The 27,954-nt window shown below is 36.3% G+C and overlaps 1 protein-coding gene and 1 pseudogene across 7 annotated transcripts; one reads left to right on the forward strand and one right to left on the reverse strand.

Annotated features, from left to right (window-relative positions):
- Nucleotides 1–192: 192 nt before the first annotated feature.
- CD55 (CD55 molecule (Cromer blood group)) lies at nt 193–27,949 on the reverse strand. Of its 6 annotated transcripts, none has more exons than XM_082613759.1 (10): nt 27,650–27,947; nt 26,645–26,827; nt 25,043–25,234; nt 24,552–24,651; nt 22,526–22,611; nt 18,527–18,715; nt 13,593–14,327; nt 10,017–10,037; nt 4,727–4,799; nt 193–1,828 (listed from the first exon to the last, which is right to left on the reverse strand). In XM_082613759.1, exons 1-10 carry the CDS (start codon nt 27,750–27,752, stop codon nt 1,753–1,755), a joined length of 1,758 nt encoding a protein of 585 aa, XP_082469885.1. In that variant the 5' UTR covers nt 27,753–27,947; the 3' UTR covers nt 193–1,752. The 6 variants fall into 6 exon arrangements, 5 of the variants coding, with proteins under 5 accessions (XP_082469885.1, XP_082469887.1, XP_082469886.1 ...); XM_082613761.1 differs by lacking the exon at nt 4,727–4,799 and having other exon boundaries at nt 13,593–13,676; nt 14,163–14,327; nt 27,650–27,937; XR_014293381.1 differs by lacking the exon at nt 4,727–4,799 and adding an exon at nt 2,708–2,813 and having other exon boundaries at nt 1,743–1,828; nt 27,650–27,943.
- Nucleotides 22,630–23,557, forward strand: LOC309799979 (DNA-directed RNA polymerase II subunit RPB11-like; annotated as a pseudogene). Its single transcript has one exon. The product of its transcript is annotated as a DNA-directed RNA polymerase II subunit RPB11-like (transcript).
- Nucleotides 27,950–27,954: the final 5 nt, after the last annotated feature.

The following is a 27,954-nucleotide window of genomic DNA, read 5'->3' on the forward strand; positions in this document are numbered from 1 at the left end:
ATCCCTGGTCAGGGAACTAGATCCCACATGCATGCCACAACTAAGAGTTCACATGCCACAACTAAGGAGCCCACCTGCCGCAATTAAAGAGCCCACATGCTGCAACTAAGGAGCCAGTGGGCTGCAACTAAGATCTGGTGCAACCAAATAAATTAATAAATAAAAATTAATTAATTAATTTAAAAACACTACTTTTTACAACCATATGTACCTGTTAAGTTTATTAATAAAATTTAAATTTATTTAAAAGAGAAAAAATTATTTGATCACCAGGTAAAGTGGTATCAAGACTTCAGAAGCCTCACAATCTCCTACCAAATTCCCATTAAAACTATGAAAAAAAAAAAAGGACAAGACCCTAAAAATTCTGTATTATCAGATGGGTGAGAATGAAGCATAGCTATAGATTGTCATACATAATGGCAAGTATATGATGACTCCCCCTTCAAAATGAGAAAATAAACTTGACTCAGATTTAAGGTAGAAATATACCCATATATAATGGATGGGTATAAATCTTTAAAATGTCTGTAAATGTATCATTAAAGTATTTTGCAATCCACGAAACTCTTAACTATGTCACATAGGTGTACATTTGTGATCTCACAAATCTTGAACTTAAGTATAATTTTTGGAATGGAAACAGAATCAACTAATTTTATGCTCTTTGGAGAAGAACTGTGTATAGAAAAGGAAGACGATCTGCCTGGCAAAGATTAGAAGAAAATCAAAGATCTTGGAAATATTCATCCAAACACAGTAAAGAGCTCCATGACACAGAGATTATTCTCTGTGTCAAATACCACCTGAGAGAAAAATGTGATCAATTATTTCTATTTAGGGAAAACAAATTTTTCTTTACGTATCTTCTCTTTTTTTGGTATACATGTAAAATATAAATAAATATAAATTAAGCTTAATATTACAAAAGAATAAGATTTACAATTTGAATACGAACATCTCACTTCAGAAATACAGAATCTTTTCTTATATTAATATTATATTATCTCTGGAGACCTTTAAAGACATTAAGTCAATAAAGACACCTTTCACCCTTTCACAGGGCTGTTTTTTTTTTAATTGTCTTAAGAACAAAATTATAGCTGATCAATCTGACGAATAAGGAGCTAATTCACTATCTGTACTTGTATGACAAAGGAATAATTATTCCTCCTTTGTCACCAAATAACCCAAGAAACTCAACACTCTTGGGTCATCGGCATGTTTTTCCTTTAAAAAATTTTGCCAACTGATTCAGACTCATTTTAATGGAATAAGAAAAGATGAAAATGCCTTTTAGTCAGGAAGGATTATTTTATAATGTTTCATCACTCTTTGGCAATTTTCCTTAGAAGAGAATGGTTTATTTGTTTTCAATATCCAATTAATGTTTTTAATTTGTTGTGTCCTTTGTAAGTAAAAATAACATTACACATTCATTGAAAACAAATTCACTTTTTTCCTTTTCTTCTTGTTCACATTCTAAGTATCAACAAATCTCTCCACTTTCCCACACTTTTATGAAAGTAATCACTCTCAATCTTGTGAGTTCTTCTATTTTCAAGAGTCTTAAGAGTGCTGAGAATGTGACTCCAGGACAGATTTGTTTTTCCTTGCTTCTTGGACATTCTTATGCATCTTAAAGACAAGATAACACACAAAACGAAGAACACTACCACATATGCTGTGTTCACTCCATCAGAAAGTTCTACAAAACTAGAAATATTCTGTGTACTCATGTGCACGTTCTTCTCAACTCTTCTCTGGCTCAGTTAGCCAATGGTTACTAGCATCATAAGCAAAACTGTCAATGTCATGCATATATGTCCTGAAAGTTAAAAAAAGTTTAAATCAAAATAATTTTATTTACTGGTGATAAACATTAATTTTTTAGTTACTATGTGATAAACCATGAAAAAGAATTAGTTGGTTAATTTGGGGTGCAAAACAAATGCAAAATTCGTAAGTTATAGAGTATGGACAACCGCGGCCAGCATAGTTTAGAGTTTGGTAGCTATAGCAATATCAACTAAAACATGACACTTGAGTTTTTAGTTTCTTCAGATTAAGTGGCCAAGCTGGATTCAACTAAGATACTTTCAGATTAAAAGTCAGTGAAAACTCCCTGGAATAGAAGAAAGTTTAATCAAAAGAAGACACCTAGAAGGTTTCACGGGTACATACATATTAAGTTAGTTTTGTGTGATAATTTTCCCTAACGACGTAAAACAGATAAGATCTGTAAACTTGACTTAGAAAAGACACGTTAAAATAGATTTAATATTTCTTAAACACTGGAAACTTTAAAAGTCACCAAGCAAGACGGAGGAGCAAATACAATAGGGGCCAATCATCTCATGATGCAAGTAGTCACAATGAAGGCATTCCTATTTGTAAGCCCTAATGTATCAGCCTTTTGTTTTTTCCAGATATTTGTAGCATTGTAAGCATCCAATCATTTCAATAAACTGAGAATAAAGCACAGGATGAGATAATGAGTATACTGCTGAAGAGTGGAAGACTGAAGACACGTCATATTAATGAAAGATTCAATGTGTTAGTCACTCGTTCAACAAAGAAAAACAATTCTGACAATAACAGAGGTTTAAGCCTCTATTGTCCTTTAATAGTCACAGATAGATATCAAGCTAATTGTGTTAATGGACATTTTCCAAGATACAGAAATTGATTTTATTGAACCATATGCCTGTTGTAAATTAATAGAAGATCTTACTTCCATAGCATCACCAGTCACAGTCAAATTATGAAACTTAACATTAAGCACTTTGTTGTTCTCATGTGTGTAGTAAGAGCTGAATAGTAGAGAAGGAAAATACTGATTGAATTATAAAAGTTTAAGTTCACTCAAAAAGCAGTATCAGCATTTGCTTACAATCACATTCTTTTCATAAACTAAAATTTATCATACATATCCAACACTCCTAAAAGATGTAAATAAACCCTTTGATAGGCAAACACAAAGGATCACCAGGTGAAGTTACATTACACCTTCACAGGCATTAACTCTTTCTCCTGTCTCATTAAGATCAAATTTTAATTAAATCAGTATGAAATTGAGGGAATAACCAGGAATGTATAAAGTTAGCTCTTACCCTCAACATCTTATACTTCCAAAATAAGGCAAGTGGAGTGTTTTTAAGTGCACATTAAAAAAGGCAAATTCTTTCTTAGAGGTTTGCATGAATTTCCTCTGATTCAGAAATAGAAGAATTAGGTTTACTGCAAAATCCCAATAAAATATAAAACAAATATTCCTTCCTTCTACATTTCAGCACTTTTCATTCTATTAAAAATATGATGGTCTTGGGCTTCCCTGGTGGCGCAGTGGTTGAGAGTCTGCCTGCCGATGCAGGGGACACGGGTTCGTGCCCCGGTCTGGGAAGATCCCACATGCTGCGGAGCGGCTGGGCGCGTGAGCCATTGCTTCTGAGCCTGCGCGTCCGGAGCCTGTGCTCCTCAAGGGGAGAGGCCCGCGTACCGCAAAAAAAAAAAAAAAAAAAAAAAAAAAAAAGATGGTCTATTATTTTACCAAAGTATCCAGAAAACTAATGATAGCCAAGAGACAGCCAAGAGGGAGCCAACTCATCACATTCCACCCCCCTCATCTACCAGGCCCCAGAGCAATGGTTTTAGAAGTAAATTAATAATGCTCCAATTCAAAAGGAGAGCTGGACCAAATGTAAGGAAGTAGAGAAGATTGGTGGTTTATTCTTTTTTCCAGAGTAGTTTTGCTGAGACTTCTGTACCAACTTAACTCACTTTATATGACTTAGAATTCTGTTCATTTATGCTGGGCTCTAAACCACATTCTTTAAAAGTTTTTGAAAAATCTGAAGAGAGAGTTATATTTTACTACATTTGTTCTTATAGCATCTAGAATATTTTATTGGCAGTAAACAAATATCTGTAAAAGCTATTAAAAAAAAGAAACAACCCAGGACCTAATGGTCAAATATTTTTAGTAAAAGACTGAACCATTTAGTGATTTAAAGAACGTTTACATACTTTAGGTTATAATAGGCTTAAATAATATTGTTAATTTAAAGAGTAGGGAAAGAGCCATGGAGGGTAAATAGTAGATACCTCACATCATCCAAAGAATTGAAATAGGCAATTTAGTAACAGCATTAAAATATAGTTGTTCTTAATTAAGTAATGAAAAATAGGTATTAGGGCACTTCAGAAAGAATTCAAGTTTATATGAAATCCACAATTAGTTTTCTGAACAACAAAATCTACAAAACAGAAGACAGTCAATTTAAATAATACTCTGTCTACAGGATACATCAGAGCCAACCATGACTTTATACTTAACACATGTAAATTCAATGCAGATCAGATGTTTCAAATACTGATTTTTTTTTCTGTGTGTTGTTGTTTTATCACCTGAGTGCTTACCATGTGACAAGGTTCTAACCTCTTTACAGATGGCAATTCATTTGACCCCATGAAATAGATACTACAATCCCATGAAGTAGGTACTATGTTTCCCCCATTTTTACAAATGAGAAAATTGAGGCATAGAGAGGTTAAGCTGCTCACAGAGTCTGTTCATCCAGGATAGTAATCATAGACAAAAGGAAAAAAGAGACAGCATATCAAAAAACGCAATTAAGCTAAGAAAGTTATCTACTGGCATAGTGTCAAGTTTTACTGGAAAGAAGCTAAAAATAATTTTTTTTAAATCATCAGAATTTCTGCTCACCCTGATTTTCCACTGCCCCAGAAAATTTTGACTAGAATTATGGTACCAATTATTAGAGTACCAGCAACACATCCTTGAGGGGGAAAGAATTTGATAAGACAGTTAATATAGAAACATGAACAATTATATATACAGTAGTTCACAGTGACAAACATATTAATTATGAGGCAAGTTAAAGAAAAAATAGGAGACATGAAATATATTTTGCTTGCCTGCTTATGTCACAACTCTGACAGTAAATACTGCATGTTATTTATCCTGTTTTCTTTCAAGGAAAGATGAAATATTTAGAATGAATTATCACAATGCTCAAATAAAATTTGACAGGTTTGAGAGGATTCTAAAGTGTTTCAACCCCACCATGCTTAATTTTAAATGATTTGATCACTGACTTAAATATGATGACTGTATTATATAATTTCAGCACTAGAAGGCATCTTAGAGTTCATGCTCATTTTGTAGATAATTAAACTGAGTCTCAGAAAGGTGACACGTTCATATGTGGTTAATGGGAAAGCCATTTACTTAGTTCATAAAGGTAACAGAGATGTAGGTATTTCTCCATCATAGGAAAGGTATCATCATCTGAGCACCGAGAGTAAAACATACTTTGTCTATAGAAATGCTTTTCAGTGTTTAGTCTGTTGCAGATAAAATTTCTTTTAGGAAAACTAATATTTACTTTCAAGATTAAATGCACGATTTTGAGTTGAGCAACAGAAAATAATTGGTTAAACAAGTTGAATAACAGCAAAAAACTTTTGACTTTTACACATAAACTTTCTTCTTAAAACCACCCATTGCCCTTTCCCCTCACCATCTTGGGTCTCCCTTTACCTCCCCACTCCACCCTCCAAATCCTTGAACTCTATTCTTTTGATCTGTACTACAAAGAAAATTATAGATGACACTAGAAAAGCAACTGAAGGTAATATGACTAACAAGTGTATCTGGTTCCAAATCAGCAAAATACTACAGATGTCACACAACTGAATGGCCATGTCAATACACAATTTTAAAAACAGCTGTTTCCACCACAGGTTTTACACTATTTTACCCAATCAGTTTCTTTAATTGATCCCTTAGCACCATAGCATTAGTTTGAAAAGACTGTACTCATAAAATAAATCATGGCTCCTCAAAAACTTGGGGTTTCTTTTCCTTTCACCACTCCCCATTAATCCTACCATTTTCAAATGATGCAGAAAGATCCCATTTCAGTTTGAATGATAAATGAAAATAGAAAATTTTAAAGTGATCCAGAATGTCTGGATGACATAAGTTAGGAATATTCTTAGAACACTGATCAGCACATATAAGTGATTCAGGAAGAAAGTGTGTGGAGGTTGATGTTTTAACAGAAAACCAGTGCAAAATACAGAAATTGAGAAATATAATTCTAAATAAATGATTCCTCAATAATTAATAATTAATGAGAGTATTATTTTGCAAATTAGAAACAAAGAAAACTTTAAAGTATAAAGGCAATGATCTTAACATTCACCCAAAGGTGAATCAGTGTTAATTTAAGATTGACACAACTTGAGCTACATGAAACTATACAATTATAAATGAAATTATTATTATGATTCCCATGTTCTTAATTATTCATTGAAGAGATCATAGGTAGGAAAATTACATAATTTTAGAAAATGTAAAAGGAGTAGTTTAGTAATGCTCCCCATTATGTAGAATTATATTTACCTAGTACTTAAAACACTGCAAGGCAATTTGTCACCTATTATCTCATTATCTCCAATAAATGGCATGGTACTTGTAAATAGTAAAGAGTGTTCAGTAAATATTTATTAAATTGCATTGCATGATATTCTTTTCGCAGATGAGAAAACTGAGACTGAAAATAAATAAGACAAACAGTTTATCACCAGAGAAAACCTATTTCTAACCCCTGGTTCAGGGCATGATTTTTTTTTTTTTTTTTTTTTGCGGTATGCGGACCTCTCACTGCTGTGGCCTCTCCCGTTGCGGAGCACAGGCTCCGGACACGCAGGCCCAGCAGCCATGGCTCACGGGCCCAGCCGCTCCGCGGCATGTGGGATCTTCTCAGACCGGGGCACGAACGCGTGTCCCCTGCATCGGCAGGCGGACTCTCAACCACTGCGCCACCAGGGAAGCAGGGCATGATTTTGACTGTTCACAATATTCTCAATAAAAATACCTGAGATTACTCAAACAAAATTTGTATTAGATGGGTATTACATTAATATATAGAGTATCATCTCCATTCCTGAACAACCCAAGTCAGAACCTAACTACAAGATCGGGTATTATCAAATGAGGCTTGTCTCCTTTTCTGAAGAAATGTGGATTCATCCAGTCATTTCGAAAGGTCTCATGTATACATCTCATAAAGTGGAAATGCAGTCTATATATTATGAAAAACTAAGAAAGCTATGAATAGGTTTTGTTCTTCCTTATAATCCTATTTAACATAAAAATATAAGTCAATAAGCATGTGATATTTAAAAGAAAAAGTATTTTAGATATTTCACTGAGCATTCTCTAATTTTTTCTTTAATATTCCTCCAATTGACCTATTAATTCCCACAAGGGATTTATGAATGTCACAATATAGGATTTCAGCAATGGAGGGAAAAAAAGCAATACTTGTAAAGAATCAGGACTATCTTAATTGTCAAATTTGAGTTGTGCAGCTTTAGGAGAAGAATTTTTCTATCCTTTCAAGTATTTAGTGCTGAAGAAGCTAGTCATCTGCCTCTATTTAAGAGCCTAATAGCTGTGTGACCTTGAGCAAGTTAAGAATCTTGCAAAGCCACAGTTCTCTCAGCTAAAAAGTGGGACATAGCTACATTATAGGATTGTTGTGAGAAGTAAATGAAATAATACATAGGCATATTTCAGTACAGTCCTCATCACACACCAAACACACAAATATTGCTCTAATAAAGGACTATTCTTATTCTTTGGTGTGGCCAGAGAGAATGATAAAATTATCAGAAATCCATCTTAGGAAAATAGTGATAAAATAAAAATGAATTCTTAAAGCTAGGATTTATTCAATTTTTAGCACTATGCTAGAAGTTTTCACATCCGTTATCTCATTAAGCTTCCAAGACTTTAAATAGGAATCATTATCACCATCTCATAAATGAGAAAATTGGGAGTCAGAGAGATTAAGTAAATCACTTGGGTTGAATTATTACTAAATGGAAAAAAAAATCCAAAAGAGGATTGAAACCAAGGTCTGACTGACTCCAAAACACAAGTCTTCCTTCTATATGACACTGTTGACAAAAACAAAAACAAAAACCCCACAACTGGGCTTCCCTGGTGGCGCAGTGGTTGAGAGTCTGCCTGCCGATGCAGGGGATGCGGGTTCATGCCCCGGTCCGGGAAGATCCCACATGCCGCGAAGCGGCTGGGCCCGTGAGCTATGGCTGCTGGGCCTGCGCTTCCGGAGCCTGTGCTCTGCAACAGGAGAGGCCACGACAGTGAGAGGCCCGCGTACTGCCAAAAAAAACCAAAAAACAAAAAACCCACAACTATATAGAGCATGTATTCTCAATGGGGTTGGTATCATCCCTAGACGGGAAAAAAAAAATCTCACTTTTTTATGTATAAAGTACAAATGTGTATACAGTACATAAATAGATTTATATTACATCTGTAGTATTACTATTTCATAGGGATGATTAAGAAAAAATGCCTTAAAAGCTCCATGAGGGGGAGAGGGTAATAATGAAAAAAATTTTTTTTTGAAAAACACTGATACAGAACCAACAGAGAATAGCTTTAAAAGTCAAAATGCAGGCTTCACTTACAGAGCAGATAAGAAAGTTCTGGGAAGAGTCGTCAGTCTCTACTTCTTAGCAGAATTAAATAGGAAAAATATTAAATACTTGCAAAGTTCTAATATCATTTGTATCATTCATGTGCACTGCAGTGTAATCAATAAAAGAAATTTCCTTGCTATATAGTTTATCTTTAAAATGAGAAAAGTGACCTCATTCACAGAATATATTTAAGAAGTAAAAATATCAATAATTTTCAGGTTTATATTTTACAAGTATAGGATCCTAAAGGAAAATATTGTCATATGTCTGATATAAGAGGGAAGGAGTTCCTCTTTATTTTTGAGCACATGTTGGAATTAAAACTAACCCTAAGGGAAGGTTTCTGGGAAAACACACAGTATACACTTAAAGAATTTCAGAGAAAATAATAAGCACCTCAAACCTTCATTGAATGCTACTGAGCTTGTAAGAAAAAGCTCACCTATTAAAATTTTAAGCTCATCTATTAAAAATGTCATCAAATCATTAAATCATGAGATTTTCATTTAGAATACGTTTATTTTTATTTAAAATATAGAATGAACAAAGTGAATTCCAACTGTTGGAATCTTTCAAGATAAATCTTTTAGCTTAAAAGAGGTTCATTTAAAATATAAAAACTATAATAAATAGCAATAAAAATAATAAAACAAGTACCTGCTTTCAGTTTTATAGTCCCTTGGCTAATTCATGCATGCATAAGATAGGAGACTTCAGCTTATTAACACATAAATCAAAACATTCACTTTTTAATATCTTCCATTAGACATTACTTATCAATATATGCCTATTTAGCTGTATTGCTTCTTAACAAACATTTCTTTTACCATCTTCTTTAGGAGTTTATTAATCTTCTTGTTAATGCATAACATCAAGTAATTTATTTACGAACAAGAAAAGGACTAGACCAAATGGTAGAAGAAACTGTAACAGGTATGTTTTTGGCCTCATGCCTATAGCAACAGAATACTTTTTAAAGATAACTTTAAACCATTGACAGGGAAGGGAAAATGAAGAGGATATAACCAAAGGTAAGACTCTTTGTTTTACTTGGGATAAGACAGACATCTAGAAATGGTCAAGGAGTAGTTTATGATTAATTATAAAATACTTGAGGATAGAAACTGTATTGAAAGCTCTCTCCTCTTGTGGTTCTTTAGCCACTAGAATGAGATGTATTGAGACAATGGGCACACAATAATACTTGATCAATTGGCCAAATGATTTGAAGTTGTCCTAAAATTACCTTGGAACAAGAACATGGTGGGGAATACTTGGGAACATACCAAGTACCTGATGGTAATACAAAACACATCGATAAAATGCATTTACCTGTTTTCTCTTTGGCACCCATAAACACTGTATTTTAATAGTATTCCTAAGACACTTAAAAGACAATATACTTTTCCAGGAACATAGATTACACATCCGAAAGCGAGGACAAGTTTTGTTAACTGCCAGAGAGCCACACTTACCGGATGCAATGATGCTAGCAACTAAAGAAAAAAAAAACAAGCAAAGAATTACAAAACTAAAAATATTTTAAAGTCATTGATTTGCTAGCAATTTAACAAATATATAAATTTATCAACAACTGTACTTGAAAGTTCAAAAGTAACTCAGATTTTCATAACTAAAAGAAATAATTGTAAATAAATTGGTGAAAACAATTATACATTATTAACTTAATCAAGTAACATATATAGCAGTGCTATCTCTATTAAACAGAGTCAACACTATAAACATAAAATACGATAAAGAGTTACTGAATACTGAAACAAACACCATGTAAATTTGGTTGTATGACTTGATGGCAAGTCAAGGTTATTGTAAGGATTAATACTAAAAAATGGAAGGTGCATGATACATGACACTATGGAACACACTCAGTAAGTAGTAGCTACTATTATTTTTTCAATAAGAGCAAAAAAAGTAAATAATATTTAAAGGGTAAATTAATTGTATATGAGAGAAATTTGATCCCAAATATTTGTTTGCATTTTTATCATAATAATTGACTTAGGCTTAGGTTAAATTTGTTAAATTATCTTGTATTCTTGCAGAAAAAAATATTTCAACAAAGTTAGTTCTATGACAAATTTATATAAGGTGAAACTTGTTTCTCTTTGCCTTGCCCTATTAAAAATTGGATGTATTCAACCTAAAACTTTTAGGCCCAGAGATGTCATAAAATTTTAAGAAGTCAGTAACCACATATGTGTTAAAATTAATGAACTGAATCTAAATATATCAATATAAGCCACAAAAGCAATGTTGAGTGCAAAAAGTCAAGTTAGGTAATGAAATATATGGCATACTGTTTAAATTATAAAAAATATACAAAACAATAATATGTACAAAATAATAATATGTATGGTGACGTACATGTAGCATAAGAGCAAAAACAGAGAGGAAGCTTGCACAATGAGGTATTACCTCACACCAGTCAGAATGGCCATCATCAAAAATTCTACAAACGATAAATGCTGCAGAGGGTGTGGAGAAAAGGGAACCCTTCTACACTGTTGGTGGGAATGTAAATTGGTACAGCCACTCTGGAGAACAGTATGGAAGTTCCTTAAAAAACTAAAAACAGAGTTACCATATGATCCAGCAATCCTGGGTATAGATCCAGAAAAGATGAAAACTCTAATTCGAAAAGATACATGCACCCAAATGTTCACTGCAGCACTATCTGCAGCCAAGACATGGAAGCAACCTAAATGTCCATCAAAAGATGGATGGATAAAGAAGATGTGGTACATATATATAATGGAATATTACTCAGCCATAAAAAGAAGGAAATAATGTCATTTTCAGCAATATGGATGGACCTAGAGATTGTCATACTGAGTGAAGTAAATCAGACAGAAAAAGAGAACTATCGCATGATATCACTTATATGTGGAATCTAAAAAAATGATACAAATGAACTTATTTACAAAACAGAAACAAACTCACAGACTTAGAACATAAAATTTATGGTTACCAAAGGGGAAAGGTTGGGGGGAGGGATAAATTAGGAAGTTGGGATTAACATATACACACTACTATATATAAAATAGATAATCAACAAGGACCTACTGTATAGCACAGGGAACTCTACTCAATACTCTATAATAACCTATATGGAAAAGAATCTGAAAAAGAATAGATATATGTATATATATAACTGAATCACTTTGCTGTACACCTGAAACTAACACAACACTGTAAATCAACTATACTCCAATAAAATAAAAATTTTTTAGAAAGAATAATATATACTACTTATAGTGACATACATGTAGCATAAGAATAAAAACACAGAGAGGAAGCTTGCAGTGATTGCCTTAGAGCAAGAGAAGTGGGAGCAGGGAAATGTGCAAGGAAACTTTAACAGTAAAATTTGTAATGTTTAAGTTCCTAAAAATATTCAGGTAATGGCAAAATAGGCCTCAAGATAACCATTATTAAATGTATGAAATCATTATGAAAGTATGGTCATAATGTATAAAACACGATTCTAAAAGCACAACTATCTGATGCCACTGAATAGTGATCAAAAGCAGGCAGGTTCTGTGACAAACCATAAAGGAAAAGAATATGAAAAAACATACATATGTATATGTATATATACATATACATATATATATATATATAAAACTGAGTCACTTTGCTGTACAGAAGAAATTAACACAACATTGTAAGTCAACTATACTTCAATAAAATTTTTTTTAAGAAAGAAGGCAGGAATTCAAGTTCCCCTTTTAAAGAGGGGAACTAAATGGAGTGAGAGTTTGTGTATTTGTGGGTATTTGGCCTTTTACCTAAAGGAATTAAGAAACATACAAAGGAAATTTCAACAATAACACCTGTAATGTTTTAAGTTCTTAAAGATTCTGGGTAATGGCCAAATGAACTTGATCATGGCAATTATGAAATCTGGACAAAATATTAAAAAAAACAACAATAACAATGATTTGAAGGCATGGAAGAGCAAACTAACTCAGACAGAAACTAATCAAAGCTGAAGAGCTCAGGCAGGGCTTAAGCTGCAGGGAGTGAGATTTGCATGGATGCTGCAGGGGGAAATCCCTAGGCCACTTGGTGCAGGGAGCAGAAAGCCACAGTCGCACTGGTTGGAGAAGTCAGAGAATAGAGTTCAGAATCAACAGGGCATCTGGAAAGTGAGGGGCTGCTGATGCTCTATTTCTTGACATATGTGGTGGCTATACCAATATTTGCTTTAGAAAAGTTATTAAGCCTTATATGTATATTTTACACAGTTTTCTGTGTGTTGACGTCAATGAAAAATTAAAATAATTTGAAAAATTATCTCTTGGCTCAGTCCTATTGAGATTTTCCAAAAAACTAAACAAACAGAAAACACATATCTCTATTAGAGAACAAGAATGTCTATTAATATAGCTGTACATTAAGCAAGTTGTAAAACAAGAAGACATCCCGGTGGTCTGAAACAGCATTAATTAGTAAGAGGGGTTTCATTCACTCAAGAGGTTTTTCTGAAATCTACAGCATATTTTACTCTGCTTACATGAAAACTGTCATTTAAAGAGTTAATGTGAACTATTTCAAAGAACTCTGTTTTTAATTACTTAGAAGATACTATTAAGGTGCTTTACCAAATTAGCAACTCTAGGGAATCTGGAGAGTTCCTTTAGCATTCTTGAAGGATGGGTCTCTGTCAATGAATCAGACCCGGAAATAAACCTTAAGGATTATACATATTTGGTTCTTTGAGGGGTCTTGAGGAATTCGGTGACTCCCTAAAGCTAACATAAAAAACAAAATTTCTTCACCGATCTTAATTTAGCATTGCTTTTATGGAGCCACAACATTTTTCTATATTACTGCAAAATGCTTCTTTCTTAAAGGTGTGCCTAGCACAATCCAAGTCTGCCTCTGAAGAAAGTCAGAACATCAGTATGAAGAAACTCTGCCTACAATAAACCAGAATCTATTTAATTTTATAATCCCAATCAATTTGAAATTTCCACCATAGCACATAAAATCCATACTTGGAAACCTGAACAGAGTAGTCAACTGACCTGAAGGAGAGCTTCCTCCTCCTTTAGGTGTGCTTGTTGCATGAAAACGTGTGGTTGCCCTGGGAACAGCTGGACTCCTTGTTGCTGTAACATGAGTAGAGGTCAATCTTTGTGTTGCATGGAGACTCTTGGTCACTGGGGTATGTACAGCAGTGGACTTTTGTGTTGCTCTAAGATTCTGTGTAAGTGAAGATTTTGCCGTGGTGAATCTTTGGGTTGGTGGTGTGGCCTGTGATGCAGAAGCATTTGCCATGATAGGATTCTGAACTGCTGTAGAGACAGTGTTTGATATGAGGGAATTTTGGGCTGTGGTGGCTGAATCATTTGCTGTGGAAGGTTTCTGAGGAGCTGATGAGACTTCTGTAGCTGGAACATTTACAGTGGTGGGTTTCTGAGAAACTAGTGGGGACTTTGTAGCTGAAGAATTTAGTTTGATGAGTTTCTGAGGAGTTGATGGGGCTTCTGTAGCTGAAACTTTTACAGTGGTGGGTTTCTGAGGGGTTGGTGGGGCTTCTGTAGCTGAAACCTTTACAGTGGTGGGTTTCTGAGGAGTTGGTGGGGCTTCTGTACCTGAAACATTTACAGTGGGGGATTTCTGAGGAGTTGGTGGGACCTTTGTAGCTGGTGCATTCACTGTGGTGGATTTCTGAGGAGATGATGGGGCTTTGGTAGCTGGAACATGTACTCTGGTGGGTTTCTGAACTGCTGGTGTGACTTTGTAAATTTGAAAGGTTTCTGTGGAGGAAAAACGTTATTTAAAAAATTAGCTAAATAATGCTGTCCAAGTTAAAATTTAGGAACCAATTGTTTGCTCTATGACGCTTCCCTTTCCCCACAAACAACTAAATATGATTTTTAGGAAACCAAGTATTCTCATGTATTTCCCAAAGAACTAAAATGTTATATTGTCTTTGCTTTGAAATAAATTATACCTTTAGGCAACTAAAGTGAATTTACACCCAAGTAGTGTTGAGGTTCTTAAAACTGTTTTCTGTGTGAAAAAGGAAACCAAAGTCAGAGTTGGTAGTGATCTCATTCTGTGACACACCCCAAATAAAGATAGTTTTTCTCATAAATTGTCTTCTTTCCCTCATGCCAAGACCAAAGAACAGCAGGCTGCAATCTTGAACCAACAAAGATAATCACAATATAGTTACTTTTTCCAAAGCTTTCAGGACATGTTAGTGACCTTGGGAACTTGTTTTGTTTCACTTATTTTTTAAAGCAACAAATTCAATTAGAATAAAATAACTCCCTTTTTCTCCTCTTGTGTTGGTTACCAACTTTACATAGGTTAGTTTAGTTCCTCTTTGGATTTTAGGTGAGATAATAAATATCTGGAGTGCAAATTCTGTGAAGATCCTATTCTGAGAGTCACAAATCTAACATTAAAATTTTAGGCCTTCAGTGCCTGTTTGATTTTGGGTTGCTTATGCAATCTCCATCATAAGGCAGTACTGAGCAGTGCCTAAGCCTGTTTGACCACATACTAGAGACTGTTGTCAACTTCTCTAAGCTTGTTTTCTCATTTGTAAAATGAGAATTGAAAACAATGTCTCTTAGTGCTTTTATCATTGCTTTAAGTTGCCAAAGTTTTGCTATGAGGTGCCTGGAAGTGGTTTTGGTTTTATTCTGCTTAGAGTCTTGAGAGCTTTTGGAATCTGTTGGTTGATGTATTTCATCAGTTTGGGAAAATTCTCAGTCATTATCTCTTAGAGTATTTCTTCTGCTTCCCTCCCTCTCTCTCTCTCTCCCCTCTTTTTTATCATACGTTAGAAGAGTTTAACACGTCTCAAATATCTCTTAAATTTGATCTATATTTTACATTCATTTTTCTCTTTGTTCTTCAGTTTTAATTAACCTTTCTTCCAGTTCCCAATACTGTCTCCTGCTACATCCAAATCACTGTTAAACCTATCTATTGTGCTCTTAATTTTAAATATTATATTTTCCCACTGCAGAATGTCTATTTTACACCATTTTTATAGATTCCAATTCTCTGTTGAAGTTCTCTATTTATCTTTTCCGTTAGTATCTTAAATACATTAAACACTTATTTTAAAGTCCTTGTCTGCTGACCTAATTATCCAGATCTTTTTTATTTGATTTTCATTTCTCCTAATTTGGTTATAATTTCTTGCTTCTTTCCATATCTAATAATTTTTTATTATATGCCATACAATTCAGATGATATGATCCACCAAAGGGAGGGTCTCCTTTTCTAACAGGCAGATTGGTTTGAAGTGATCACATCCTCAGCCTATGAGGGACTCAGCCTATGAAGGACTGATTCTGTAAGACTCAGTCTACTTCTGCTCTTGTCTCTGCTCCTTGGAAGTGGACCTTCTGGGTTTTGGATTTGACACCCTGGTGGATCTTTGTTTCCTCATCCCTGAGTGACTGCAGGAGAGCCAGGTCTGTCCTTCAGCAGTGTCCCAGTCCAGCAACGTAGCCTCCTTCCCCACACAGCTTCAAAATGAGCTTAAATGTCGTAAAGAGGACACTGGCTGTGTGCTTGATACAAGCCTCTTCCTGTGATGGGTTTGTTGTCCAAATACCATAAGGTTCAGGGAGATCTCATTTTGTACTTTGGAAGTTTGGGGTCTAGCTCCCCAGTCTCACCTGCACTCCCAGAAATTAGCAAATGGCTCTTGGGAAAAACTGGGTCAGCATTTGAGGACTTCCAATTTCCAGTGCATTATCCTAGCTCACCACAACTATTGAAAGCTTTGCTAGAGTCTCTCTTTCCTGGCAATGGTCTTTTATCTGGGTCAAGATGGATCCTCAGCCCAGATGGGCCTTAGAATGGTTTGCCTTCACTCCCTACCCCCAGGAATTTTAGTTCATTCAGCACTAGCTGTTCCCCTGATGGAACAACCTATGCCTTTAAAATATGATTAAAAAAAAAAAATCTACCCAGGTTTTGCAGTCATTGTCATGGGAGCACTGGCCTGCCATGACTTCCTTGGGCATTGCCATAGAGTTGTAAGCTCTAAATAACTGATGATTTAATAAAACAGGGGAAAGTAAATATGAAGTGGATCAAAAGGCTAAATTTTAAAATATCAAAATTTACCCACAATTAAATGAATTCAACAATTAAATGAAATTTTCACCACTTATACTATCACATCTCCATATCATAATAACCATTTTCATTAACAGTGCAGAGAATAAAAATACAATATTGGTGGGACAGTAAATTGGTACAGTTTCTTTGGAAACAATATTGTTAATGTTTCAAATGTTTAGATGCATATACCTTTGATACAGTAATTACACTGCAAGGAACTTATTGTAAAAAATGTACTTGAACACATGTACAATGAACAGACATACAATAACATTTACTGTAGCACCTTTTGTAAAATATTTTTTTAAAAAACTAGAAAACTAAATTCCCTTCAATAGGAGACTGCTTAAATAAATAATATATCCATACAATGAATATGATTTAAAAAAAGAAATATGTGGGGCTTCCCTGGTGGCGCAGTGGTTGATAGTCCGCCTGCCGATGCAGGGGGCCCGGGTTCATGCCCTGGTCTGGGAAGATCCCATATGCCTCGGAGCAGTTGGGCCTGTGAGCCATGGCCGCTGAGCCTGCGCATCCAGAGCCTGTGCTCTGCAACGGGAGAGGCCACAACAGTGAGAGGCCCGCGTACCGCCAAAAAAAAAAAAATTAAGAAATATGTATATGTATATTTATTTTCTAGAAAAAAACACAAAAATTTGTAAACAGTGGCTACTTCTGAGAGTAAGACTAGAGGAGACTTTTACTTCTCATTTTATACAATCATCGGCATGGTTTTAATATTACTTCACTATATTTATGTATACCATTTATATGAAAAAACTATTATTAACAAGCAATAGTATTTAAAAATTCATGCTAATAGAATTCAAGTATAATTATAAAAGTAGTATTTGCTTGAATTATATTGGCATTCAAATATGACACTGCTTAAATAAATGCCACCTCCTGGTCCTGTGCAATGTTATAATTCAGCTTCATTGATCTTCTAAATATCTTTTCCAAAATATACTTAAAAAGCAGTTCTAAAGATTCTGAGAGTACAGCCTAAGTATCAAAAAGCACTGAGGGAAGAAGAGGTCTAAAAAGATGAAGAAGAGAGCATTCTCAATAAGAGATAAATTCTGGAGGCAGAAAACATATAATATAATTCAATGAAGTCAACATGTAGGCAAGAGTTTCTCTTCGTTGTCACAACATATATATATATATATATATTTTTTTTTTTTTTTTTTTTTGAAGTATGCGGGCCTCTCACTGTTGTGGCCTCTCCCATTGCGGAGCACAGGCTCCGGATGTGCAGGCTCAGTGGCCATGGCTCACAGGCCTAGCCACTCCGCGGCATGTGGAATCTTCCCAGACCAGGGCACGAACCCGTGTCCCCTGCATTGGCAGGTGGACTCTCAACCACTGTGCAACCAGGGAAGCCCTGTCACAACATATATAATCATTATCTAGATCCCTTAGTTCAATCTAAGATTCTCTCCCAATTAAATAAAATAAACCATTTTATACACTCTTTGTATAAACAAAGAGATATCTATATTAACTTACTGAAAGTAACATGGTAAGAAACAGCAAATTTAAGCTAATTCACTAAAAACATGAGACATATAATGTGTATGTGTATGTGTGTGTGTGTGTGTGTATATTCATAAAGGTCATGTGTGTATTTATTTATTTATATGTTACCATATGTTCTCCACATCAGTGGCTCGTCCTTTTTGGAAGTCATAGACCCCTTGTAGAGTCTGATGAAAAACTGTATCACCCAGAAAAATGCAAATACGCACATGTACAACATTTTACATTCATTTCTCAGGGAGTTCATAGATTCTCAGATGCCCATATATAGACCTAAGGGCAAGAATAAATCAGAAATATAACTCTGTAAACTGATTACCTTTGCATTCAGGTGGGGGGCCACTCCACTCTCCTTGGTCATCTTTTACAGTACAATTGATAGAGCTCTCTCCATGCAGGGTGAAGCCTTTCATACATTTATATGTTACAGATTGTCTATATGCATAACTGTTTTGTTTCTTTTCAATCATTCCATGGTCAATTTCTGGTGGTTCTGGACATAAAATTTCTTTAAAAAAATCCCAACATATTTTAAATTAATTAAACTGGCAAAGTATTTTTATAAACAAGTAAGACTAAAATTTGTTAAAGATTTTATTTACAGAAAAAAACTTATTCTTCTAAATTAAGCATTTCATCTCAGAGGTGAGATGAAAGCAGGGCAGAGATTTCCATCTAGGGAGTAAATGGACTTAAGTTTAAACCTAAGATGTACCCTTCTTCTTAGAGCAGAGAAGAGGGCTCTGCTTTTCATTCCAAGGAGAAAAGATGCTAAATGAAAGGAGTTGGGAATGTTAAGTGGCAAGCTTGGGAAACAGGAATTTTGGATAGAGCAAAAGATTTTAAATGTCAGGTTTAGACTTTGACTTTCCGGGTAAAATTTTTTAAGCATGTGTTAACTCTTGGCCTTTTATTTAAAGTAAGTCTTACTGAGCAGCTGAATTTGTAAGGCAAATACAAGCAGAGTATTGCTTGTTATATTATAGAAAGAAGCCTCTCCCTCGCAGTTGCCCTGATAAAAAATTCAATGGTTTCACATTCTCTGGAGCCATGAAGTTGTTTTTCTTTCTTTCTTTCTCTTTTTTTTTTTTTTTTAAGCAGGAAAGCAATGTGATCACATGTGAACATCAAATTATATTACACAAATACTCTTAAGTACCCAGAGAATACTAGCAATTTACGAATTACTTTTAGGCCATTGATCAAAGCAAGGAACAAGAACAAGTTAATCTGATTTACACTGGGCTGGGTGGGCGATGACAACACATATTACCATCAGTTCAGTTCCAATATTTTCTGAGCACCTAATACATACTGGGCATTGTTCTATAAATAGAAGTGCAAAACCGAATAAGATACAGTTCCTCTGTCTTAAAATACAGTGGAAAAAGACATTCAAAGAGATCATTTCAATACAAAATGGTGAGGATTATCACAAAAGCATGCACAGTGGTGTGGAAAGAGAGAAGAGGGACAGTTAACCAGCCTGGGGGGTCAGGGAAAGCTTCTAGGAGAACTACAAGAGCGGACCCTTAAGAAGAAAAAAAAAAACTAAGCAAAAAAGGGGCTGAAGGACATTCCAGGCAGAGGCAGTGTCACAAGGAATGATGGGAGGGCATGAAGAAGTCTGAGGTATCTGGACAACTACAGAAGTTTGCAAAGGATGAGGGCAAGACATAAGCATGGAGAAGCAGGTAGACCATGTCTAGCCTTGAACACTATAAGAAGGAGTTTAGACTTTGTACACGATGAGGAGACACTAATAAGCTTTAAGAAGGAAAGAGACAAGTCACATCCGTGTTTTAGATGGATCACTAGGTAGAGGATAGATGAAACATTAATGGAGTGTAAGAATGGAGGCTGGAGGTCACTGCAATCAGTATCACTTTTGAACTCGAGCAAATGGGACTCCTGCCTTAGCTCCCACAGCTTAAAAGGCCATGCTCTGGCCCTCTGCTGGCTGTGCCTCTCTCTACTAGATGGGGAATCTGCAGGGCTGAGGGGGTATGTTCAATGAGAGCTCCTCCCCCACCCCATTCTAAATCATGCTCCAGGAACTGGCAGCCAGAACTCCCTGTGCCAACACCCCTTTCAAGTCTTCTCCTGGTCCATATTCTTGAGGATGGCCTATACTGTGGATGTGTTCACCTTTAGGCCAAAGTTCAATGGAGTGGGGATAAGGGTTACAGGGGACGTGACTTGGGTGTGTAGGCCGAGCTATCCATTTACACGCATCAGAGACCCCTCACAGTGCAAGAAGGGGGAGCTGACTTGAGAAAGGCTGGGTCTTAGGCCAGCGACTTCCATGTATACCCTTGTCCTGGACCCTGAAAACATTAGGGGTGGCCCTTATCGCAATAGTCCAGACAAGGGATAATAAACTATATTAAAAGTGTTATAGGTGGAAGATAAAACACAGGTTTGAGAAATAGATCAAGGAGTAAAGGAAAATGATTTAGTGATTAGAAGTGAGAAGATAAAGAGAGGGGCCCGGGACGACAGATATTATATAGCACGGATTGATTCCAGGCTAGCATGTACAAGCAGTCTACTAAAATTATTTTTGAAAAAAAAATATTGGCAGAGAGAGAGGAAAGCAGATCTTTCTGATACTGAGGCTTTGTTCAGAGGTGAGCAACTATCACTCTTGATTGATGTATAACCAAGGATAATTTTTGAATATGTCCATTGTTCCTTCGGTCTTTATATCCACACCTCCATATCCACATCCACACATGGACATCAGTGCTGTCTCATGCGTTGATAGAGGCCAGGGCTGCATACTTGAGGTAAAACAGCTCATTGCTTAAGAATTTATACTTTCCACTTGATGTTTTTGGTACTGTCAAAACAGAAAAGTTATGTGGAAAATCAACCCTAGGAGAAGTAGGGCTTTAATAGGGATAACTGAAGACACTGGGGTTGCTGAGGAAAAAGGGCTCTTTCCTGCAGGGTTCAGATGTCAGTGGTTGCTGAGTTGCAGAGACAGATAAAAGAATCAAAGAGGAAAATATGAACATCAGGATGTTCACCACAGAGTTGAAGATACCAGACAGAGAGTAGGACCTGGCCTAGCCGTGGGCAAGCACAAAAAGAGAGTGGGTTTGCAGTGCAAAAGCTCTTCTATGCTGGAATACGTGCTTGGTGTCCACATTTCTGATACTCATGACAGCAATTGCTTGTAAAGATATTGGCCTCAACTGGGAAACCGCTTGTTCAGGCTTTGTGACAAGTTGTTGCCTCTGTTAGAAAAAAATATGGTCCAGCCCCTGCTTGCTTTCCATATTTGGTTCAGTATCATTTACAGCATCCCTTACTGGATGGTGGAAATAGGAAAGGTGATGGTGGGTTGTAATGATGGATATTTGAAAATAATTATGAGAAAAAGGGAGAAATAGTAGCTATGGGAGGGCAGGGTGCCAGATGGGTGTGGCTGGAGTAAACTCCTGGTTGGCAAGGCTTCATTTTATTTGTCTTCATATCAGTTGACCCCACACATTCCCTACCATAGAGTGTCAGTCAATAAATGCTTGATAAATTACACTGCATCTACTCTAGTTTCCTGCTCCTAATAACCCCCAAAACTTGCACTTAGCAATAATTTTAATGACAATGAGAGAAATAAAGCCTACTTTTTAGAATATTACATATATTTATTCCTCTCAATTTTCAGGAGACATATGTCTCTAATGCACATACATTTAACTTGATATATCCATTTAGGAAATTATCTCTGTGTCCTATTCCCCCCTTGAGAAGATAAGATTTTCAAGTGCAGAAACCATACTTCTTCTTTATTATATAAGGTTATTTCTCTAATGATAAAAAAATATATACCACACTTTAAAACACTTCTACATAACTACCTCAGTTAATAATCCTTAAAGGAACACATAGGTAACACTAGGTGTTAGAAGACTTATGGGTTTGAAATCAAGAGATCGGGGTTAAATGCCTTCTTTTGCCACTTATTTTGGCATACAGGATCAAGTCATACAGACCCTCTGATCAATAGTATTTTAATCCATAAAATTAAAAATTATGGGGGGGAAAAAACCATATCTATTTTACTTGACTCTTAGAAGGAATGGTAAGATGACCAAGCACAATATAAACCTTAGTATTTTTTAATCCTTTATCCACACAGTTAATAAATTAAGAAGCATTACTAATAGAGATCTTTAAATTACATAAAACACACACACATTGGAAGGTGAGGGTACAAATACATACTGTGGGTTATTCTTAAGGAGCAGAAAGCAATTTATTATTAATTATTCAGTCCCACACCTGAGTGCTTAGAATTTTTCAGTCTAACCTTGGCATTCTGGAAACGGATCACTCCACTCAACAGTATTTCCCGCAAGAGAACAGTAACTAGAAGTTGCACCAACTAATTTGTACCTAAAACAATGAGGGAAGAAAAAAAATTAAGTTCCATTCACACATATTTGACTTCCCTTAAATTCTCCAGAATATCATCTTAAAATATTTATGACACCAGTAAATAGAGACAAAACAATAGTTGATAAAAGTCCATGTGGCAGTTTAAAGGAAAAGAAAAAATTCTATCTAAAAGGGTGACATTAAAGAATAAAAAAGGGCGTCTTTGGAGGCGGCTGCGACGCTAGGATGAACGCCCCTCCCACCTTCGAGTCCTTCTCGCTCTTTGAGGGCGAAAAGATCACCATTAACAAGGACACCAAGGTACCCAGTGCCTGTTTGTTCACCGTCAACAAGGAAGACCACTCTAGGAAACATCATTAAATCGCAGCTGCTGATGGACCCACAGGTGCTGTTTGCTGGCTACAAAGCACACCCCTCCCCCCACCTTGGAACACAAGATCATCATCCGCATGCAGAGGGACTACAGCCCCCAGGAGGCCTTCACCAATGCCATCACAGACCTCATTAGTGAGCTGTCCCTGCTGGAAGAGCGATTCTGGGTGGCCATTAAAGACAAGCAAGAAGGAATTGTGTACTGGGCCGCACCCGGCCCTTTTCCAGGCACCTGGTGGACAAGAGAACTTCTTCCAGCTGTAGGCCTCGTTGTAGAAATTCCAGTGAGCCCCTCACCCCCGACACCGATGTGTCCTGTGCATAGTTTTATCTTCCTAATAAAATATGGCAGGAAAAGACCCAGCTGTGACTTCAAAGCAAATGGACCATCAGTTCAGTGGAGGTTGCGGACCTGTTCCAAAGCCACTCAGGGGCCTCATTTCAGGACTGGCCCAGAGACCCAGATTTCTGTCTGAGAAGGTGGCAGGAACAAACTCATTCTGGACAAAACCTGGGAACCTGGGGCTGCCAGGTAGCGTCTCAAGCAGAAGGAAACTGAAAACCCATGTGCTTCCAGGAGTCTCTGCTCTAGAAGCTTCAGCTGCCAGGCCTGCCTCCCAGCAGCTCTCCCCAGGCTTCTCTTACATAGTAGAGTTTAATAAAAATATTCACTGACTAAAAAGAAAAAAAAAAGTATAAGACAGGCAAAATATTTTTGATTTGGATAGGGCACATGTTAGAAAATAGTAAGGTGTTTTAAAACATTTTTAAAAGATACAGATGCTTAAATATTTTATATTTCTGACTTCTAAGAGATCACTACAGACACCATAGAATAATAGAATGTACTTCTATTTAAAGGGTTCAAAGTACCCCCAGATTTAATATTAATGATATTAGTGATCCAAACATCTATGTTTAGTACAGGAGACAAGTGATAATGATAGTTTTATAAAGAACAGGGATACACACACAGAATAAAATATCATAATTCAATTTGCAGATATTAAATGAGAGAATGAGTATAAAGGTTTTAGAAGCACCTGAGACACTGACAATACTCAGTGAGTAAGTTCCTTTTCCTTGCATAGAGAACTTATAAAAGATCTTAGGTCAGAATGATATTTTCACACTAGGAATAATTGTTTTTAATCCATGATATTTTATAACAGATTGTTCGCATATAGAAAAAACAAATGCAAATTCATTATTTAGGTAAAGAATGGTTTCATATTTAACACTGAAAGGATTTAATTTCTCCAAGGATCATCAACTTATCACAAGTATTTTCCTATACATATCACACTTAAAATTTTATAATGAATCACATATGTACTGAAATCTAACCATTGAGAGAATTTTGGTGGTATTATAAGAACTCTTCCTTTCTTGCCCCATTTTACTAAATTTAACTGTGATGAGCTCATGATAAAGATCTTTGAACAGAGGGGTGGTTTTATTGCTACTAGCTTGTAAACACTGGCTACAAATCTAAAAGCTTCCATCTTAAGTCCTAATTTGTTTTTCCATTTGTTAAATATAGTGTTTCATATACCCAAACTTACCCTGTATTACATGAAAAATGGATGGACGATCCAAATAATAGGTCATGTGGTATAGTGACATAACCATTTTTTATTTCTCTAGGGTTAGCACATGATTTTTCTAGAAGAGAATACAAATTGATTTTTTAAATTAAATTATCAGGCACATCTATGTAAATTCATCATCTGAACCACTGATATTACTTATCCTTAGACTATTTAAATCGTACCTTCATTTTATCAGTTTCAAGAAAGCAACATATTTAGACTATACACTATTTGATTTTAGGTAACCTTAAACTAATTAAATGTGAAATCAGTGAGTAAAGTAATATTTCTAGCTCACAGGTATTTAGTTTCCCTAATTTAAAATAAAATGGTTCCAATGGTTCATTTAAGAATCATTCTAAATAATAACATGTACACATAGACTTCCACTGTGAGTGAAGGAAGAAACACTATTTTCCCCAAACACCATATGATTAAGAATAGTCTTTAAAAATTATACTCACTTTTACAAAATTCATCAGGTTTGGACCACGTAAAATTCTGAAGGCAAGTTAGATTTCCTGAGAGAGAATGGTCCCTTATGTAACCCAAACGGCAATCATATTCTACAGTGGAACCTTCTGGGAAATAATTCTGTTTGGTATAAGACTTTTTGAGAGATGCAAAAAGTAGCCTGGTTGGAACATCACAGCTACCTAAAAGTATTAACGAAAGCAACAACGAAAAAATTAATATCACTTTATTTTATAACCTATGTTTAATTATCTGGTCCTAGATCACTCCTTTTTCTATACTTCTTTGTACATATTTAGTATTTATATTAATGTCACTATGGCTTTGACAGTGTATCAAGCATATTCACATATAAATTTTCATTTCCTAGTTACTAGAGGCCTGTGAAATAGATCTGGTACATAGAAGTCACTATGCCCACAATTTAGAAAATATAACTCATTTAAGTTGCCTGGCATAGTTCTGGAACTGACTCAATTAATGCCAGTTCCCTTACCCTGCCCCATGTAGCACAGGGGTAGATAAGACCTGGTATTTCCAGATCCCTGGGCTAGTGTCCTGCACAACGATAATAGTTAACAATAATAGCTAATATTTATTGAGTGCTTCTAAATGTTTTATACATATAAACTCATTTAATCCTCAGAACAACCTATGGGGACAAGGATCAGATGAGCCAATGATGTACCTAAAAGTATTTACAAACTGTAAGCATCCAGGCAAACGTGAATTTATAGTGGCACGGTATAGTGGAAGGGGCACTGGATTTATAGTCAAAAGACTCAAGTTTCCACCCTGGCTCTCCTGCATAAGGGAGCTCCTGGTCTCAAGGAAGTTGTTTAACTGGGGGCTGCTTTCTCAACTGTAAAATGTGGATAAGTCCCTAACTAACTTCAGGGAGTTGTCGGAAGGATTAGATGAAGTACTATATGCAGAAGAGTTATAAACTCTAAAACATGATACATGTGCAAAGACTTATGTACTTCAACCTCCTGCCTTGTATCATGGGTAGATAAAAAGTTAAAGCTGATCTCACACCTGATTTCAAAAAATACTTGTGGCAGTTTCTATCTTTACTGTAGCTTCCATTGCTCCAAATTGTTCAAAGGCAGGAATCAAGTCTTACCTTTATCTTTACTTGTATATGTCAAAGTTAATCTAGGGCTATTCCTATAATGATAGATTTTGAGATAAAAATTGAGAATTTTTAAAAATATCACTACAGAGTTGTATTGGCTAAGTCCTACTTTACAAAATGAAATTTAAGAAAACAGAGGATCTCTGTTATGTGTCTCAAGGTAATTGCCAAACGTAGTTTTATATAATTTACTCCCTAAACAGTACCTATTGTTTATTTTTGCTATTAATCAGTTCAAGAGTTACAGTGTTAAGGGGGAAAATTAACGAAGGGCAGGGCCCATTCCAGAAGGCAATGCCGTCAATTAGCTAGATTGTGAAGTGCCAAAAGGTATACCCTGGTGATTAATAATGCTAGAAAACTATCTATTACCAGTCACTCCAAACAGGGATAAAATTAAACTTAAGAAACATTCCATTCCCATAACTTTTCTAAAATGAAATGAAAAACTTACGATTACAAAATTCTGCAACCTCTGACCATTTATTATTCAGACAGACCACTGAGTCTGCCTTGCCAGGAACTTTTACAAAGCCTTCGTTGCATTTGTATGTTACTGTGCTTTGTTCGGGAAAACTTGTAAGAGCTCCCAAAGCTGGTTGGGCATTAGGTACATCTGGGGGAAAGCTGCAGTCACCTAGGGAGGAAAAAACAGAACTGAAGGAAATACCACTTTTCAATTCATTGCAGCATTCCTTTCCCAAGACGAATAAGGGAAGCAGCAATGGCTTTCTATGCCCACATAACATTTCCATCCAATGCTCAGCTGACATACCGAGAACTTGTTAGGCTTCCTGTCTGTCAATTAATTCAAAACTAAAATAGTCGAAAATAAATTCCTGCCTTTCGTTATCTAATATATACATATACATATATACATATATATATACACACACACATATATATACACATATGTATATATATAAAATATATATAGTGCTTTAGACTTTCCCGTACATACTGTTGCTAGGCACACAATAAAGACAGACGCCCCCTTGGAACTTTACACCTGGAGGAGATGACGCGCAAACTTGTAGCGCCACGTCTGTACACGACTGGACCCTGTTGAGAGGTGAGAGTGGTCAACTATTTGGCCTTCCACCCTTAAGGAGATGCTGACGATTCAGTCTATTCGAGCCCTACCTTTTGGCTTCCGGGTGTTTGCTCCCTCTACCCTCCACGCCTCACTCCTAAAACCCTGCCAGCTGGGGTCCAGCACAGCAAGCTTCCTAACTGCCGGCTAGCAGCGGAGAGCCTCTTCCCGTCCCCAGGGATCATGCCAGTAGGAGCGCTGATCCTTAAATGTAGAGGATTACGGGAGCAATCAGGGATGCCGACATTCCTCAGCGACCCTGTTCAGCCGACTTTCCGGTTGCTGTAGAGACGGGCCTTGCCCTTCCCACACTGCCTAAAGGTTTAGCCTGAGGGGTGGGGTGGGGGGTCCCCGACCCCCACTCACCCGACGCAGCCGGAGGACGCAGGAGCAGCAGCAGCAGCAGCGGCGGAGCCAGCCCGCCCAGTAGGCGCAGCACAACGGGGGCGCTCCGCCGCGCGGGACTCATGGCGAGCGGGGACAGGGATCCGGCGTCGGGGCTCCGCGGTCTCTGAGGTTAAGACCAAGCAGGCTCGAGCCAGGAGCTGGAAGTAGGAGCAGCGCCGGGTAGTTCTGCAGTTCGAGTTAAATTAGCGCCTTGGGCGGGGCCAGGGCCCTGAATCTCCAAAAGATATGGGTGGGGTAGGGCTTTGCTCACACCAGGTGCTGGG

Source organism: Mesoplodon mirus (assembly GCF_964341445.2).
Source record: "Mesoplodon mirus genome assembly, chromosome: 3".
NCBI classification, from domain to species: domain Eukaryota; kingdom Metazoa; phylum Chordata; class Mammalia; order Artiodactyla; family Ziphiidae; genus Mesoplodon; species Mesoplodon mirus.